Raw genomic sequence first — 19,205 nt, forward strand, 5'->3', positions numbered from 1 at the left:
TAAACAAGGTACATGTATTCTAATTCACTAATTAATCAGTAATGTTTGGACACAGATGTTTGTCTCAGCGTGTGCCTTGGCACTTTGGGCAGCTTGGGGATTCACTTTGGTGTGTTTGTGATTATAACAAAGGGAGCCAAAAACAGACTTGCGTTAATTTGTGCCAGCGGTTTAGAGAACCCTTTTCACCTGGATGTAACAGTATTCTTGTAAGTAGAAAAGGAAGCAACAAGAATGTTTGTAAATCAAACAAAATTTGAGCAGCAATTTACTTGAAGTCAGAGTAGCTATTATTTGTGATGACAAAAGGAAATATTTTAAGTAAAACCAGTTTTAACGGTCCTGTATGACCTTGATACCAGGTCAGCGTCTGACTCTCAGATAAAACTTTGAACAAATGTGAATTCCAGACCTCAAGAAAACATTTTGTCAAATGTCATATATGTATGCCATATGTATTTCACACACCAAAATGATGTTCCATGCCTCTGTAGGCCAGAAAAACATTTTTTTATCCGTTCCTCTTGCGCCAGAGAATGTCTTTTATATAACGACATACAGTATGTTTGTGCACAAGGCAAAGGAATCATTGTATTGTTTGAGAACCACTGTTTAATTTATTTCCACATTCCTCACTCCAACCCTCCTCCACAACCTCTTCCCACTCCTCTGCTTGTAAGATACTGTAAAATAACTCCGGCTTCCAACGCTACTCTTTGCATGCTCTACAGAGAAAAGAGAGGAAAAAATATCAGAACAAACTATTGAGTAAAAGCAGCATACCAGTTCCCATCACACTCCATCTATCTTGTGAAGATTATAACCCGAAAGGGATTTGTTTTCCTGTTGGGTGTGCAGTTTAATTTCTATAAACTTGTATATTTTCTCTTGACACCCCTTCTTTTCCTCACAATGTTCTTTGACTTTCCTCTTGCCATCTGATCTATAACACTAGTTTTCTGCGCTACCGACTGCTACATACATTGACTTGGGATGATTGTGTAGCTTAAATATGATGGACTGTATTTTTCATCAGTGCAACTGGCTGAATTCCACCTAGCATACATGATGCACAAAACAGTTATTCCATGAGAAAGAGAAGAATAGACTTTGCTCTGTTTTAAGCACTTGCATTGTAGGAGATGGCACATGGGTTGAAAGATTGATGGCAATGAAAGCCACAATATGGTATGGCTGCACATATGGACAAAAAAAATCACATTGCCAATATTTTGATAAATTTTGCAATTGTGGTTTGAATTGTGATCTGATAAACATTGGAGTGTATGGAGTGCTTAGGGTTTAAACGGGCGCATTGCTTTGTAGATGTCAATTGTGCCATTTTGTTTGACTCATGCAGATCTTGCAGGTACCTGCGCTAGTCTCTTAGAGCAGCTATGATGACTCATCCTGAAGGCAGACAGCGTTCAGTCAGTCAGCTGCCTTAATGTCTCCTCTCTCCCCCTCTGTGCATAGCGAGGGATGACTGAGCCTTGTCTGTGTTGGAGATCATCCACTGTTAGGCCAGCCAAGCCTTCTGTCAACTGTCTCTGTCCATGAATGGCGTGTGCCACCATATGCCTGGTCAGCGTGGTCAGTACTACTGCTGAAATCAGTGCAGGATTTTGCTGTGAAGCTTTCAGATTTGCTCCTGCAGATCTGTGGTTATATTGGAGTGCTCCCCGTTTTTCTGTGAGACTGTGTGAAATATTTACTGATGATGTGGTGGAAAGTGAGAAGTTGAGAGTGCAGTATTCGAGGTGTGATCGTTGGTGGTATGATAATTGTATGCTTTCATACAGGCGCTTGCAGATTTCCATATGTCGCCAGCACCCAGTCTCTGAATCCTCCTCTTTGAACTCTCTATTTCAGGCGTACAAATTTCAAGGTATTTCAAGCTTTCAGACTTCAGAACGCTGTTGTGCACAGACTTTTAATATATACCTGTTAACTGTTCAAGGTAATTATTTAAACAAAATCATCATTGTAAACCATAACTTATTTGCTGACAAGCTTCAGTGAAAGGGAGGAACAGACACTAAACTGTGCTGCTGGTTTTAAGAAAAGATAATCAGATTTCATCTTCTGTTTCTTTTTTTTATTATTGCACAAAGTGGTGTGTAGTTGTAGTACTAGTGTTACCTTCCTTCCAGATGAGATTTTTTTTGTCACTTTTGGCCTGCTTGATAGCAAGGTGTCGTCATATATACATATATATATATATATATATATATATATGTGTATATATATATATATATATATATATATATAGTAGCTTGCCTGTATCTGTAGTTACGGATACCTATAGGCCAACTGAACAAACCAACTTTTTGAACCGTTAGTGGAGGTGGAAACTAATGAAAGCTTTGGTGTGCACTGGCACTCTTCTCATGTCATAACATTGGATTACTTGTTTATAAATTATAAATACTTGACAGAAATTATTTATTGTCACATTTGCTAATTTGCCCATCCATCAGTATGACTTCAATATTTGGATGTTTTTTCTTTTTTTTTTTTTTGGATGGTTGATATTTTTGTGTTGTAATGTATGTCATGGTTTTGAAATGTAACTGTACAGTCTCAAGGAAAGAATGTAACAAGTGGAAGTTTTGCATTGTACATAACTGTAATTATTTATGTTTATTCTATCATTTGTATCATATCAATGCCTTGTACAGTGTTTTTTTTTCTGTTGTTTAAAATTATTTTGTATTTTATTTTTATAAACTGGTTATAAATAAAATACTCATTCAGCATGCAGACAATATCATATCTCTTGACATATTTTTGTGTCAGTTATTCTTAAGTGGTTGTCATTTTGGGAGGCCACATTAATTATAAATTTTATGACCAAATTTGTGGGTTTCTAGGTTTCTTCAACAGACTGAAATAATAGGTTTCTACTTACATCTCGTTTCTCTCAATGGCTCTGAGTTGAACGTATTATTTGCATACGTCATTAGGAATACGCGCCTGCGCACACGTTGACTCCACCCCCTTCCCTCCAGTGCTACAGCCGCGCAGCACTTGGCCAGGATGGCGGCTCTTTTGGAATCGCTTCTACAAAATAAAGTGGATATTAATAAGGCCTTGGACTGGCTAAAAAATGTCGAGGTAAGTGTAAAATAATCAAAAGCCACACGGGTGCAACATTTGATATACGCTAGCGTTTTTATAGCATGGGATATGAGATGACATTGCTCACAATTGATGTAAACAAAACTTTTAGCTTGCAAGCTAGTGAGCTTAGCCATGTAGCCTTGGCCCAAATTGGCCTGAGTTTACAGACCAGAGGCTACGCTGGCAGCTTTGTTACAAGTCAAGAACATTCCTGCATTCCAAGTAAAAGCAATTAATGGTAACTTGCCTGCTTGTTACCATCATCTATGTTGATGAGGGTTATGCAAATCGTCAGATTTAAGCCAGTTTACTGTTAGCTAACTGGCTATTTTCTGCAAAAATATCTTCAGGTATGCAACGTTTGTTGACCTTGTTATTCTTTATCTTGGGCTCGTGACGGGTCGAATAGCTAGCGTTGACCATCTGAGCCATTTCATTCCTATTGCTTTATTAATGCTGCACGCTACTAGCTAACCATCCTACAATCATGCCTCTCTTTCCAACAGGAGGGTGACAGGTTGTCATTCAGTGAGCCTCTGGTGACAGTTCAGAAGCAAGAATTTGTCCCTTTCCTTTTGAACTTCCTGAGAGAGCAGAGCAGCCAAGCCCTAACCCACGGCCCTGCCACGCCTGCCAAGACCCCCAGCCGGTCCAGGCCTACTGCACCGTCTCAGGGCTTCTTCAGTGAGCGGAGGGGCTGCAGGTCTGCCGGAGGTGGAGCTGGTTCCCGGAGCGCCAGCCGGGTCCAGCTGTTCTCCCCTGCCCCCTCTGTGTCCCCCGGAGCTGAGTGGGGTCCTGCTGGCCAGTCTGGGTCCCACTGTCTCAGTGGTGTCAGTGCCTTTAGCAGCCCTTCCTTTACCACAGCATGGAGCCCCGTCTCCAGACCGTCAGGATCAGAGCGTCGGTCTGCCCAGAGGATCAGTCTGGGGGACTACATGGTTTCCCCTCCTGAACACCAGCACAGCCCCAGCCTGCAATCACAGAAGGGCCGTAGGAGGAGTGGCGGCAGCGGCGGCGGCAGCGTGGGGGTGGGGGGACAAGGAAGACATGGAGGAGGGCGCGGAGGACCCCATAATGAGGAGACTGGGCGGTGGGAGGGTGGGGGGAGGAGATCGGGTAGAGGAGCAGGAGGAGGTGGAGGGTACAGTAAGATGAGCGAGCAGGTTTCACCTCCAGCTGCGGCTCAGCTCAACTTAAGCAACCTGGAGGACTTCCCTCCTGTTGGGTCATCACCTGTTTCACCTGCGTGAGTCCACACAACTCTCACTGTTGCATTTAGAAATAATTTTTATGGACACCTAATGCAATGTTTTGCCATCCATTTGTTACTTATTTATTTGCATTCAACTGCAAGCATCTTGAGGTAGTTGTCAAAACTTTTATTTTGTGTGACCAGAGACAGGTAGACAGTTTTAGACAATAGTTGCCCCATTTCTGCTTTTATTCGCAAGGAAGCTGCCAGGATGTTGCTCATCAGCAGCCACATACTAGTGTTGCTTTATGACCTGTGTATTGCAGCAGCACCAATAGTGCGGCAGCCAGCAGTTTACCTACCTTAAATTTCCCTACAGACAGTAGCATGACATTGTGGTTCTGAATATATAGTTAGGTTGTTTCTCCAGGTTTCTCTGTCAGAATTCAGCATTGATTTGATCATCTTTTTTCACGTTGGTTTAACTCTTTTCCATTATCCTTCAGAATGACCAAACCGTCCAGAAGAATAAACCCGACACCAGTCAGCGCAGAGCGGCCGCACTCCAAACCAAAGACCTGCTTCACCTCCACCCCATTCAGCAAGCCATCCAGTCCCCCATTAGCAGCAGAGGCCCCAGGGGCGTCTCTGACAGCGGCCAGTCCTCTAAGCCTGCAGGAAGAGAGGGAGCTGCTGAAGAGGGAGAAGTAAGTGGGCATGAACCAGTCTACTTTTACACACATACATGCACTTATACCTGTGACCTGCCCAATTCTACCAGTCTGCAACAACTTCTGTTGCAGACTGTCTGCAACAACTTCCACAGACTTAAATCGCTGAGCTAGATAATTCATCACAGTAAACATGAAGCCTTAATTTGGTTTTGTCAAAGCTTATCTTATTTCATTGTGCCTTAGTGTGACCGAATTGAGTGTTTTCATATCAGTGCACAGTCAGAGACCTCTCATTGGACCAGAGAATATTTCAAGCTCTTTAATTGGATTAACAAGACCGCAGGGCGCTTGTGTCACAGTGTAAACATAGGATGTAGACAAAACATTTTGGGCATCTTTGTTAGCTGAGACAGCAGTTAATTTCAATCTAGGTTTGACACCGTAAAGATTGTATTTTAAAATCGACGAAAAATAAAAAATCTAATTACATGTGGCAGGCTTTGCAAAATGATTGGGGGTAATGTAAGCTAGACTTGGACAGTAGTACATGGGCAATAATATATGTATAATTTTCTGTATATTTCTTCCAGTGACTGGTTTCATTGTTTTCTCTCTTTAATTATTAATAACAGCCTGTACTCTTTTGTGTCAGTTGCTCAACAGTGTCTTGACTGTTTCATAATCATGAGTTCCTTGTTTTCAGGACTAAGCGTGCCCAGCAGGTCTGCTCTCCTCTGCCGTCCTCTCTGGAGCCTTGCACCCCAACTAAATCAGGCCTTAGGATGGGGTCTAAAGTTACACCAGACATGCAGGCAGCCTGTCCTGAAGCTGCCAAAGTCACCTTTGCCTCGGAACTGGATCTTCTGGCAGAGCTGTACTGTGCCTGCATTTCTGGTAAATGACCACAAGGGGGAGTTAAACTGCTAGGGACTGGTGAAAACGCTGGTGACGGTTGCCCGTTGCATTGAAGAACCTGGAAGATTAAGTGTAAATGGCACAATAAACTTTAACCTGTACAGCACTTCACCAGGCAATTACAAAGTTATTTACACAGGAAATAATGAATAAAATCCAATATGATAAATGGTCAATAAGTCAGACATAAAAACATGATTAGAAAAAACAGTAAATACAATGGAAATAAAATGGGTAAAAAAGTGTCTGTCTATAAAAACATATTTTAAGAAATTATTTAAAACATGACTGATTTCTGCCAGCCTAAGTCCCTCTAAAGATGATGAAGGCAATGAACTTGTTTTTTTTTGTTTTTTTCACGTCTCACAGAAAACCTGGTGCCAAACATTTTCCTGGAGCTTTTCTTTGTGATGCAGTTACTAACATCTCGGTCCCCTTCCACCTCCGAGGAAGATGAAGAAAGTGTGTGTGTGGTGAAAACAGGTTGATATCTCTTTCAAAGGCCTATCAAGTTATTGATTATATCAAGAATAGTCATATAACATAGGATTTTCAAGGCAACTTCTATTTGAATTGAATGAATGTTGATGAAAACGAACCTTGTTCTGTTTCACTTTTTCAGATGTTTTGGAGAGAGGTTATCTCAGACAAGTGCACAACTGTGTATATTTTGCAGTGAGGGTACTGGAGAATCAGTTTCAGTGAGTCTCTTATTTTCTGTGTTTTCATATCAGTGCTCTCATATCCACTCACACAAATAAATAATCTCCCAAATCTCCCCTAAATCAAGTGACTCTGCTGCTCCCCTGGTCTGACTGTATCTGAGATATTCATAACTGTGTCTTGTTGTGTGTCAGGTTGGTAGCTCATTTGGACAAGTGCACCTTGCGTCTGCTGGCAGAGAACGAAAGGGTGGCGTCTTTCTCCCCAGCTCTCCAGGACCGCCTGACTCAGGCCCAGGACACCAGCACAGCCAAGGTAACAAACAGTATTATATAGCTAATACTTATGTTGGCCTGGCTATTGTTCGAAATATTGCAATACTGGTCCCGATACTTCAAATTTGATGTTGGATTTAAAACTCTACAACTTTACACTGTTTGTTTAGCTGAGAGGTTTTGTATTCTGTCTTTTGCTTTCCAGCTCTCTCCTTCAGGTTCCACTTTCATCCACTCAGTCCCATTCCAGCCTGCTACTGACAACCGGTCCAACTTCAGCAGTGACAAAGCCTTCCACACTTTTAAAAAACAAAGGTATAACACAACCCTTTTTTTTTTTTTTTTAAAGCTACCCTCTTGCCATGTTTCCAAAATGCAAACCGCCTGTTGAAACAGTGTGATATAGCAAATAGACAAGTACCCCCACCTTGCCATTTGAATTGGATCCTTTTCAAATGGCAGATTGGATAGAACAGTGTGTACTAGACTTTGTGATCACACAGGAGGTTCATGGTTCAAGACAAGAGTCAAAGTACTGAATGAAAAGGGCTGCTGATCATCAATTACACTTGTGCACGATGGGGGTAGAGGGATAGTTGGGTTAAACAATCAAAATGTATTTGGCAACCTGTTGTATTGTCTATAAGTTGACGGTGTTACAATAAGAAATAAATGATAAAAAAAAATTACACCTGTGCACGTCAATGACATTGTTGTCCTTTTGTTCTCAGGGATATTTTTTATGAGGCGCTGCGAGAGTGGGAGGACTTTCACAAACAACCAGGATGGAACTTTGAGGCTGCTCTAGGGAGCAGGATCAGGTCAGTCCACTGGCTCATTTGCAACAACATTTTTTGTTTTTCATGGACAATGTGTGATTTAAAATTGAAAAGGAGCACAAGAAAGATTTAGAGCTGGGAAATAATTGGAAATGACAAACTCTGCTTTAATCTCAAGTTAGATTTGTTACTTTTCTCATTTTTCTTACACACACTTTTTGCACACTAGATCTATCTGTCTGTCTGTCTGTCTATCTTTTTATGAGATTTAACTTTGCTTTATGCCCTCTCTGTGTTCTCTCCTTTTAGAGGAATGGTGAGTCAGCTGACCTCTGCCGGAAACCACTCCCATTTTGCCCGTCTGTTCCTGAAGCAGCTTGTTCAGGTAGATAGTGGCATCTCACACACACTCGCACAATAGGTGTAGGATGAAACTCAAAGAATAAACTAGCACATCGCACATGCTCACACAGCTGGCATAGTAAGGAACCCAAATCCATTACAACATTGTTATCTTTCTCCAGATGTGTAAAGGCCCCCGTGTGAACAGCTCTCCCGGGGACACCCCTGACGCTGACCTGCTAGGCATGCTGGGAGCAGACAGCCTGGGCCGTCTGAAGCGCCTAGAGGAGCGTCTCATTCAGCCCCACGGCATCGTCGGCCCCTGCCCTCCCCCGTCCTTCCCTGGACACCAGGAGTTCTTCAGGGACTTCCTGCAGACTGCCAGCTGGTGAGATGATGTCTCCAAGCAAATAGCACGAATTACACTATGTCATTAAAAAAAACAGTTGCCACAGGGCATTAAAATGCTGAATTTACTTTAGATCTGCTTAACTTGGCAGGCCAGTTAGGATCAAAGCAAGGGTTTCATGGAGGGTTTCATTCCAAAACACTCTGTATCCATCTTGGAAACAAATTGCAACAATTTCAAAATTGCACAAAATTCTTTCAACAAAAGCAATTGTCTTAACTTGGCTGCTAATTTACATAGTAACTATAAATTGGTTGATGTCTCCTTTTCAAATCAAATTAAACTTATTTTCAATGACAACCTGGCAAAAAGCTAAAAAGCCTGTTTGGGTGCAGGGGATGAGGATTAAAATAGAATAAAACAAATTACAGCAAACAAACAACAAAAGAAATGAACACAATACTGTCACATGGTGGTGTTGGTGGTTTACTATTAAAGAAACAAATTAATGATCATACTTGAAGATCAGATTGAATTCTTATTTTACATATATATTTACAGGACAATACAGTGTGTATGTCAAAAGCTGCATCACTGGGCCGCTCATCCGGGTTGTAGGCCTTGCCCTTCTAAGTTAGAGGTGTTTATATCTGTTGTCCTTCTGTGACCTAAAATGTCCCACACACTGTGTCCCAGCTGCCAGCTGAACCAGCACCTGAAGGACAGCCTGTGTCAGCAGCTCCTCCAGCTGGATGAGGTGTCCATCCTGGGCCCCGCTGCTTCCACCGGGGAGGGAGAGGAGGAGGGAGACGGGGACATGGAGCAGCAGGTATATGGCAGTCAGACAAGCAGACATTATTCGAATCCCTTCCAGCTGTAGGGGCGCTGCTCTGTAGCTGGCCCCGAACTCTGACCTTCCTGGAGGGGGGAAGCAAAAAGAATCTCCCTCCAAGGATTACTGAAGTAACACATTATTATCTCTCTCACACACACACACACACACACACACACACACACACACACACACACACACACACACACACACACACACACACACTACACACAAACATTTAATTACAATTCATGGTACTTGTGAAATATGTTTTTCTCTCCATAGGGAAGTACTGTTGAATATGAGGGTCAACCTGCCCTGCTGCTTTTATTCTGAATTTTTTAGTTAATTTATTATATTTGGTGACACCCTTTCTGTCTCTCTTTTTCTCTCTGTAGCGCTATTTTGACAGGATTGGTTCTGAGGACAAAGTAAATGTTAACACAGGACATCTGAAATAGTAATGGCCAATTTACACAGGATAAGAGATCTCTGTAATCCGTCTCCAAAATTACATAGATGGGAGTATCTACTCCAATTACACATTGTCATCACACCAAAACAGTGCCATGCGTCATACGTAACTTCCGCAATTATCGTTGACGTGCTCAAACAATAACAATAACAATACACCATGGCTACCAGAGTGAAGTTGCAGCTGGACCAGAGTTGAGACTTTGGGTCTGATCTCGACATCTCTAAAAAAAAAAACTTTAACAGCAACCTCAGGGATTTGGATGAGACTTTTATAAGAGGTTATTTTTACAAGACATAAATGGGCCAGAACTTTTACTGGTCGCAGTCTGTAAAAATGACTGACATGGCAGATTTGTACTTATGTCTCTCTGTCTCTTTTTATCTTCCCCTTCTGTCTGTCCCCATCAGGATGAGAAGCAGCGGTTCTCCTCAGTTCTGCTCCTGGCTCGTCTCCTGGCCAAATTTCTGGGATTCATCTCCTTTCTGCCTTACCAAACATCTGACAGACCGTCTAGGGAGATACAGGAGACCGCAGTAGCCCTCCGCAGCAAGGTGAGAAAACAGCAGATAAATGTTTATGAACAAATATGCCTGGGTGAAATAGAATCAGAATCAGAATCAGCTTTATTGGCCAAGTATGTACACATACAAGGAATTTGACAGCTAAAACCAAGGACAACAAGATGAACAGAGGTAAACCTAAACATTTAACATTTAACTGTTTAGGTTTACCTCTGTTCATCATGTTGTCCTTGTTTTAGATATAAATATAAATAATTAGATATAAATAGAGCTGGCAAAAAACAGTGTGGAGGATTATTTGCTCTAAGTACTCAGATGTGTGGGTTTTACTACATTAGGACAATTGAGATAGTGTCAGGTAAGTTGTCAGTAACAGAAAAAAAATGACTTTCCTGTACTTCCCTTTAGTTGTCCAAACTTTCTTGCACTCATTGGTTTGTCCTATGTGTCCCCACTCAAACTAGATGTGGTATCGTGAGATGCATGTATTTTTTTTTTTTTTCCTGGTGACATCCTTGGCAATAAGAGGTCAATGCTGTGATGTTTTCGCACTGCACTCTAGAGATCACTTTGCAATCAGTGTTGCCAGTACCGCAGTGTAATTTTCCTTGGAATTTTCTGTTAATGACGTTTGAGTGTCTTTAGGTACTGGCGGCCTTTTCTTTGTCTGTTCAGCCATGGTGGCTACCGCTGGTCAAATTAACTACCAATTTCTTCTACTTATTCCAAACAAACCACTGTTGCTGCTGTTGGAAAAGTAAATCACATCACTTCCTCTGTGCCATACACCAGACATTTATTGATATGAAAATGCTGCAGATTATTACTTTTATTCAAAATTTCTCCCTTCTTTCACTCCACCTTCCCCCTCAGAGCGCTCCAGTGCTGGATGTGTGTGCAGTTCTGCGCAGCTGTGTGCGGAGGAGGCGGACCGTCCTGACGGTCCCCTGGCTGGTGGAGTTCCTCTCCATGCTGGACTTCACTGGCCCCCTGCTGCTCTGCTACAGGACCGCACTGGGCACGCTGCTTCTCCTGTACAGGTCCGTCTCCATTTCTGACTCCTTCACATTTATGTTTTTTTTTTCCCATCCTCAATTCTGGTTGGCTGTATTACCACCGTTTTATACTCCATAATTAAACTATAAGCTGCTTGAGGCTGTGATTTGTAGATTAGCAAGATGTGTAGTAAGGTGGGATTGCTTAAACAACCAGTTTTGTTCCTTCAAAACCATCAAATCCACATTTCTGGTGTTTGTGATGACATTTTAACTTTGAACCAACATGGACCTGGTTTTGGAAATAGTTTGAAAGCCAATGAAAGGTTTAGCTGCAGGCGTGGACAGAGAACATTTTTCAGATTGTTATCCTCTCTACATTATAAGGCTCACACACTGCATGGCAACAACTGCAAGCTTGTTTCTTAGAGAATAAATGTATCTGGGGAGCTTTGTTTATTAAACTATGAAATTAATGTGATGTTTTTAACTCGGTAAGTGGTGAGAATAGATTCATACACGTAGTAACTCAGTTCACGCTGGCCTCACTGACAGGCAGAACTGCACTGTCAGTGGAAAAACTGTTAATTTTTCAAACTGTCACTGGAAAGTTTGCAAAAAAATAGCGAACCTAAAACATTTCCAAGTAAAACTCTGAAAAATTTGTGTACAAAACCTCAGACACACATTCTCTCTTTTTCACTGATGTTGGCCCTATCTCTGCCCCTCTCGGACAAATATGTTCAATATGTTTTTTGTGCTTTTAGGGGAATGCTGCTGGGCAGATGTGGAGAAATGTGTTACCTGAACAAGCTATTAATGGTGGCTGTATTGGGTTGGCTTTTTCAGGTGAGACGTGAAGTGCTTGATGTTGTTTGTTTTGTTCTCACCGTATGACTAATTAACTGTCACTTATGGATTTGTGTCAGAATCAAAATAACTTTTGACTAATTTGACTAATTTAACTCTGTGTATCTTCTAGATCCCAGTGATTCCTGAGGACATTTTCTTCACCAGTGACTTCACTGAGGTTGCAAAACTGGAAGGCAGCAACACAAGTACTCCGGGACTTGTAAGTTAAATATTTATTCCAACAGTTATTTATCCATAAAAATCCCACAGGTTGTTCTTCCTGCATACTGAGATTTCTCTTCTATATTTTAGGACTGCATTCCCCTGGTGGATCAGCAGCTTCTCTATACATGCTGTCCATTTCTGGGTGAGTGGAAATGTTGTTTGATACTTTGATAATGATATTCACTAACATTCATTATTAAGGGCACATTCACACCCAGCATGTTTGGGGCAGTGCATTTTAATTCTGGAGCACTGACTGCTTTAGTTCAGTTTGTTCAGGCAGGTAAGAACAATTTCATTTGAATTCATGTACAATCAAATAATGCCTGAAAATGCAACTCTTGGTCCTTTTCCAAGCGAGCTGTGGTGCGGTTTGTTAGGAGTGAGAATGTAATCTGAACCAACGCCAGGAGCCAGCCCCAAAACAAAAAGTTTTAATGGGTAAAAGAAGATGAATGTTGACATCTGATAGCCAGCAGGTACTCATACTTGGAAAGCCTAGCAAAACAAAATGAACCAAGGGGCAAACCACAGTCTGGACTCTGGCTTATATTCGGCTATTTCTTCATGTGTTTTTAACTGTTGTGAACACCAGTGAAGGTAAATTACGGCAAAGAGCACAGACAGTCCCATCATATTCATTTGATAATAATAACACAGTGTTGTATAAGCAGTACACCTAAGCATACATGTAATATTTGTTACGAACATTAACTAGCAGTAGTCTAATATTACTGTGTACTCCATAGAAGAGAGTAAGGCAGCTGATCAACCAGGGAGCCAGAGAGAATGAAGTGCTAATTAATTAGGTCTATATACTGTACATCATCACCACAAATGTGCTGTGGGACTGTACATAATCTGTCCGTGTTTGAACTCTTGGATCGATGTTTTGGCTTCATTTTCTTCTGTCCAGGTGAGTTCCGTAAGCTCCTAGCTGCCTTTGTGTCTGGAAGCACAGCCAAGAGTGGAGGAATTATCCGCAAAATCACTCCCACTTCTGCTGAGCTCAGGGATACGCCGACTACGAACAGGTCACAGCAGAAACTACAGGTGAGAGGCAGTCAAGAGAGGTATGGATTAGGTCATTGAATTGCCTGTATGCGAGTATTTAAATCAATCATTTGAATGTGACAAATTTGTCTTTGTAAAGGTGGACCTTGAGCAAGCCTTCTTTCACAACCAGCCGCCGTCTTTGCGTCGCACTGTGGAGTTTGTAGCTGAGAGGGTTGGATCCAACTGTGTCAAGCATATGAAGTGGGTATCACAGAGCTGTGTGTGTGGTGTGGGTGTTTGGATGTATCCAGGGCTTTTTTTGTCCACTGCACACAGTGTATCATGGATTTCCAAATAAATTCACTTTCACCGTTTCACTTTCACCAGCCAAATTACCTTTTAAAATTGAAAAGGACTTCCACAATGGCAGGTAACCAACCAAAGTTGGAGGTTGGGTACCTGCCTAAGTGGCTGGTAGTGCAGACAAACCTACCTTTCACAGTCTAAATTTGCCAGCATTTTATTTTAAAACCCTATATATATATATACCACCATCCTATTGTACATGCAATAGTGTCAAGTGTCTACTTTTCACATTACTAGCACTGAAGTGTAGTTTAGTTTAATTTATTGTTTAGTTTATTGTTTATTGTCACATCACAATTACAGCAAGTACAAAAGCGAGTGAAATTCTTATGTGCAGACTCCTGTACATTGCAGTTTAGGTAATAGAAATAGAATAGAAAAATATGAAATAGTAAAATAAAGTAGAAACTATGAAATAATAAAATAGAAAAAAATAAAAAGTTATATACCAGGTTTACACATATGTACAAGGATAAGACATATGTGCAAAGAAAGTGTAGAGTCATTATGTGAATTTGTCTAAATTTAAGTGCGGTTGTTCCACAGGGCCACGTTGGTGAGTGAGTTGGTGGAGAGAGGTGAGAAGATGCTGAGAGACGGACTGGAGTCGCCAAACTCCAGTCCTCCAAAACTCAACGACTCCATCTGCACTCAGCTGTGTGACGGAGGCATGGAGGCTCTGGCAAGAGCTACCAGGTATTACAGCTTCTTGTACATGTCACCACTAAAAGGCTATTAGTACTAAGTTATTTTTGATAGCCTTACCTAGTTGCTGAAGCAATATGAATGAATGGATGAATGACCATGTGGCAATCTCTTTTTTTATCATACACTCTTATGTGATTCTGCAGGTTTTGTAGTGAGAAGAGTCCTGAAGCCATAAGAATTCTGCTGCCTGACGAGACCTCTCCTGCTGTAAGTCTCATAAAATCACTCTGCAACAATAACCAAACCATGTCAAGTCAAATTAACTCATAAAGCACTTCAAACAAATTGCTTTACAGCGCAAACAAAGTGCATAAATATAGATTTAACAAGGGAGAACAAACACATCAGAAATGTAGGGCTTTTTGGAGATGTTGAGTCTTATTCAATCTTTATGACTGACTACATCTCTCTGCAGGTCCTGACCACGTCTGAAAACATCACTAAACGTCTTGCAACAGAGAAAGCCTGCAGCTGGCTCTCTGCCAACATCACAGGTAGCTGGGAAAGTGGGTCACTTGAGTAGCTTGACATGTATTTTGCTGCTACATGTCATGTCCAAATGTTCAATGGAACAATATTTACCTTGTCTCTTGCCTGACTATGGTTCTGTGTCCACTGGGCAAGTCTTTTTCATCTAGTAGCACTTGTAAGAAGCGCTGGTAGCTCCTGCTGTAGCTATGTGACATCCATGGCTCTTTTGCTGAAAGCTCAAATACTTACAGCTTAAAGCGGCCTGCGCTCTGAGATCTAAGAACAGGTTAAGCTGTCAGTGCTGTCGGGATCATGCAACAGCACATCCTTGCCATTGTAGACAACGAGAAAAAGAATCCAGCACTGTAAGGAGAGGTTCCCAGTGCACATGTAGCTTAAAGTGTTTTTTCTCTCTCACCTTTTCTCACCGTCAGCACTAATAAGGCGGGAGTGGAAGAGCAGGTTTGATCGTGTGATGAAGGCTCTGGCTAGCCCAGCGGCTCCAGACTCCGGGGATGTGGAGGGGGTCGGGGATGTGTTGGCCGCCCAGGAGCAACCCATCACCCCCAAGAGAAAGCAGGGGAGTGAGAGAGTGACCGCCTGCCCTCCAGACTGCGGCCACACGGCCTCACTGCCCTCTGACATCCTCATTGAGATAAAGGTATGACCTTTGATTGAAGTACCTGGTAGTTATTGTGATTTTTGAATGAGTATTTTATTGTTTGGCTGCACTCTCTAGCTACTAAAATCGTACTCAATTGGTATTACAGTAAATTTAACGGCAAAAGTAGATATATTCCTAAAGAATTTTTCTATTTTTCATGAGTTTTAAGTTTGCATTTCTCTTGATCTCTATATTATATCATTGCATTGCCCAGATGGTTGAAAGGAAATTCAGGAATCACAACCTGTACATGTGAAGATTAAAGCTTTCTGAGTAAAGTAAAAATGGATGATGAGAATCGAAAGGGAATGGCAGTCTAATTGATTGTGAATGGATTGTGTGTAGGAAGTGTTGAGCATCGCAGTCGGCCCCAGGACTGATGAGGAGCTGCCAACTGGCTCTCAGCTCAAAGCTCTGCTGGAGAGAGTGGGAGACTCACTGGCCTGCAGAAAGGTACAGCAGGGCCACCCACAACATGGAGGAACTTTATACTGTCTGTTTTTAACAAGAACAGTGGGGAATTACTTAAAACTTAAAAACAACACTTTTTGTCAGATTTTCTTGATTTTTTTTTTGTCATTAATCATTCTCTGGTCCTCTCATCTCCTCACTTAGTTCTTAACCCCAGTGTCGGAGCAGATGCTGCAGCGCTCCACGGTCCTACTAGCCTGCAAATTAGGTAAGAGAGTCTGAGCTGTCAAGAATAAACTCCTGATTAGGTGGAGACGATCTTTCTGACATGTACAATACATTTTGGTTTGGTATTGTTATGCATCGACTGTTTTAAATACGGCTTTTTAATTTGATGGTCTCCTAATTCCCAATAGACCTCTTTCACAAACATGGCTGCTGTACTTTCGCAGGGTAGAGATTTAGTTCTCACCATTGCCAGCAATGTTAAGAAGGCAACTTTCTGTCGCCTCTAACTCTGTGATCACTTATTTTGTGTTTCAATATAGCTTATAACACAATGCAGGTGTTGTCATTGACATATCTTTCTGTTTCTGTTGCCAGACGACTACACAAGCACGACTATAAAAATTGATTTGATCGAGGGTCACAAAATGCTAACAGCCCAGAAATTACTGTTAGCCTTGGTGTTGTTTGTGAAAAAGGTCTATAGTGCTTTTTAAATATTTGCATTTATTTTTAGGTTATCATTGTTGGATTACTACGATTTGCACGGTGCTGCTCAGCTGCAAGCCACATCAAGTCACATCAACATCAAGTCTGCTTCATTTGGGTTAATTTACTAAAAGACTGAGTCCTTGTTCTATTTGTGTCTGTTCAGTGTCTGCAGAGCTGCCGGTGCTGCGTCTCCAGGAGGGCAGTGGAGGCAGTGGGGTTGTTGTGGGTCCTGGTTCAGGGTCTGAGCCTGCAGTGAGATCAGTGCTGGAGCAGCTTGCTGAGCTGTGGGAGAGAGACTGCTGTTCCTCCGCCCCCCTCCACCTGCTCTTCACTCCACTCACTGTCACTGCCGTGCTGAGGGCCAGCGACTCCGAGGTACTACTACTGCTGCTGCTACTACTAATACAATTACAACTACTACCTACCTTTTTATGACTCACCTCTACATGCCTAGACACTTTCTGTATATATGCATCGCCATTGCTGCAGACCATTATGCACATTTTGTTTACATCAATGTATATATATAAGTGTTTAGAGCGAAAGGGGCCTAAGTGAGATTTTCCGAATTATGTAGCGGAGTAAAAACAAAGCTTTAAATAGTGGCATCATCTGTATTCAAAACATAACATATGAACCATTCATACTTATACAGAGAGTAATTTGATACTCTATAAAAAGCGATTGTGCCCTTTTTCTACCAAATTTAATCTAGTCTTCTCTTGAGTCTTTTTGATTTTCTCCTTTTATTTAAATTTTGTTTATAATTACAAATTCATCATATGGAGCTCAAAAAGAGCTTTTACCAGGTGCTGTAAAATAGAAGGAACAAAGCAATCATATTAATAAAACATGAAGCTATAATGAAGGGAAGACTTGCTGTCTGTTTGAATATCACAGAGTTTTATTGTAAATTAAGTATATCTCACGGTCCAACTTGTCCAGATACATAATGTATTACTGTTATGTGCATGGAATTCTTTTCTTTATTTTTAAGGTTTTCTATGATGTCTGTTTAACTGAAAGCTGTGAGTCTGTGCTATTGGAGCTTCTGTCATGTATTCCTTTGCCTTTTCAGTGGAACAACTACCTGTTCCTGGTTCGACAGCTGGTTGACAGAGGGCTCCTGGGAGAGGAAGAGGTGATGTCTCACTGGAAGAAGCTGTCAAGTTTGGCCCTGCCAGCGGTGAGGGGTCTCTCTCCTTGTTCATTGCAATCATCATGCTTTCTTTTGAAATTGATGCGTGGTTAAAAAGCACTCCCTTATGTCTTTTACCTGTCATTCGGCCTGTTTGACTGTTTTCCTTCCTTCCTTCCTTCCTTCCTCTGCCATTCTCTCTCTCATTTCAGCAGTTGATCGAGAAATTTCAGCTTCAGTCTCAGACTATCAACCCCTCCTCGCCTCTGCCTGAGTTACAAAGCCACATGGACATGCTGCAGGTCTCACATCAGACAGTAGAGGGAGCTACTTGACAAAACTAATAATATGCAAGATCCTTTGGTATCTTTTCAGTGATCACTACAGTGTTTTATATCTCAGCCATGAGTTTGTTGTTCAAGGGAAATACAGATCTGGGTGACCTGTTGTTGCTGTCCAATTTTCTAGCTGGTATTTCTGCACAGCCAGTTGCATTTATTACACAGTCAGCTTCAGCATAGGCTCTGCAAGCTTCAGACTTTTGTTCTGCACCTGAGACGTGACAGCCGCCTTTCACGACCCTCTCTGCTCTTTTGCAAAGCTGCAAATGGGAAGCAGAAAGTCCTGCCAGTCAGGATTAGTAGCCAGGGACACATGGATGACCAGACGCTCTTGTTCCCTAGATCTGGGGAACCTTATTGCATCCAAACCTGGATAGAGGATGTTCTCAAATGGGAAATATGAAATGATAGAACATTTTTAACGCAGTCAAGACCATAATTAGACCATAGATTAGTATCAAAGACAGGAGGCGGGATAATGTCAAGACCAGGGGCTCTTAAGCTCAAACTGAGTAACGTGTCACCTCAAGGCCTAGGCTCATTAAAATATACAGCAAATATATTAGTATTGTTGACACATGGGGACCCAGCAGACAAGCCATAGTTTAAGAGACACTGCTCTAGACAGTTCTTAAAAATTTACTGAAAAATACAATGTTTAGTTTGGAGGCCAAACAGGGAAAATAGATGTTTTTATTTTAGTACGGCACTTTTCACACACTGCCTTTGACCGCCACAACTAGTGACTGCATGTTTATTTCATGAATGCAAGACTGCATTTGTAATACTTTTTAGTTCATGTTGAACATGCTTTATTCTTTGCTGCTTTTAAATTGAAATATTTTTATGGTGTCACAAAATGAAATTCTAATAATAAAGATGTATTCTAGTTAAAGCTTTCATTGTGTGTTGTAATCAATAACAGAGTGTGCAATTTGTGGTTATAAAAATCATCACTATCCTTATGAACCCAGGGTATAGTGATGTCCAGCATCTAATATAATTTGCCACCAAAACTTCCAAATCTGATTATATTGATTCATTTTTGAGGGACCATTGGATCAATGACAAGATATTGTTTGCTCAGTGTTATAAATTATTAAATGTAGGACATCAAACTATCTTGTACAGACACACAAAGCTTGGAGGGAACATTGGTCTTGAATGCTCCCCTAATG

The 19,205-nt window shown here is 41.5% G+C and overlaps 1 protein-coding gene across 1 annotated transcript; it reads left to right on the forward strand.

Annotated features, from left to right (window-relative positions):
* The first annotated feature begins 3,035 nt into the window (after positions 1-3,035).
* On the forward strand, positions 3,036-18,877 carry cdan1 (codanin 1). The gene is made up of 28 exons (XM_071525412.1): positions 3,036-3,117; positions 3,630-4,369; positions 4,822-5,022; positions 5,693-5,883; positions 6,274-6,387; positions 6,527-6,605; positions 6,762-6,882; positions 7,048-7,157; positions 7,574-7,663; positions 7,931-8,006; positions 8,146-8,351; positions 9,009-9,141; positions 10,030-10,173; positions 11,017-11,183; positions 11,906-11,987; positions 12,121-12,210; positions 12,303-12,357; positions 13,132-13,268; positions 13,369-13,472; positions 14,124-14,273; positions 14,429-14,492; positions 14,701-14,779; positions 15,191-15,417; positions 15,766-15,873; positions 16,036-16,099; positions 16,712-16,923; positions 17,627-17,734; positions 17,899-18,877. Exons 1-28 carry the CDS (start codon positions 3,040-3,042, stop codon positions 18,019-18,021), a joined length of 4,053 nt encoding a protein of 1,350 aa, XP_071381513.1. The 5' UTR covers positions 3,036-3,039; the 3' UTR covers positions 18,022-18,877.
* The last annotated feature ends 328 nt before the right edge of the window (positions 18,878-19,205 follow it).

The sequence above is a fragment of the Centroberyx affinis genome, unplaced genomic scaffold, assembly GCF_046629955.1.
Source record: "Centroberyx affinis isolate AG114_WGS23_722 - 3 ecotype Tasmania unplaced genomic scaffold, CSIRO-AGI_Caff_v1 ptg001292l_1, whole genome shotgun sequence".
NCBI lineage: Eukaryota > Metazoa > Chordata > Actinopteri > Beryciformes > Berycidae > Centroberyx > Centroberyx affinis.

Excerpts from the sequence above, each read along its gene's own strand:
- cdan1 (XM_071525412.1), top strand. The coding sequence starts at position 3,040 with ATGGCGGCTCTTTTGGAATCGCTTCTACAAAATAAAGTGGATATTAAT. Across the intron at positions 4,370-4,821 it reads TCATCACCTGTTTCACCTGC|AATGACCAAACCGTCCAGAA; the intron begins GTGAGTCCACAC and ends ATTATCCTTCAG. Across the intron at positions 12,211-12,302 it reads ACACAAGTACTCCGGGACTT|GACTGCATTCCCCTGGTGGA; the intron begins GTAAGTTAAATA and ends TCTATATTTTAG.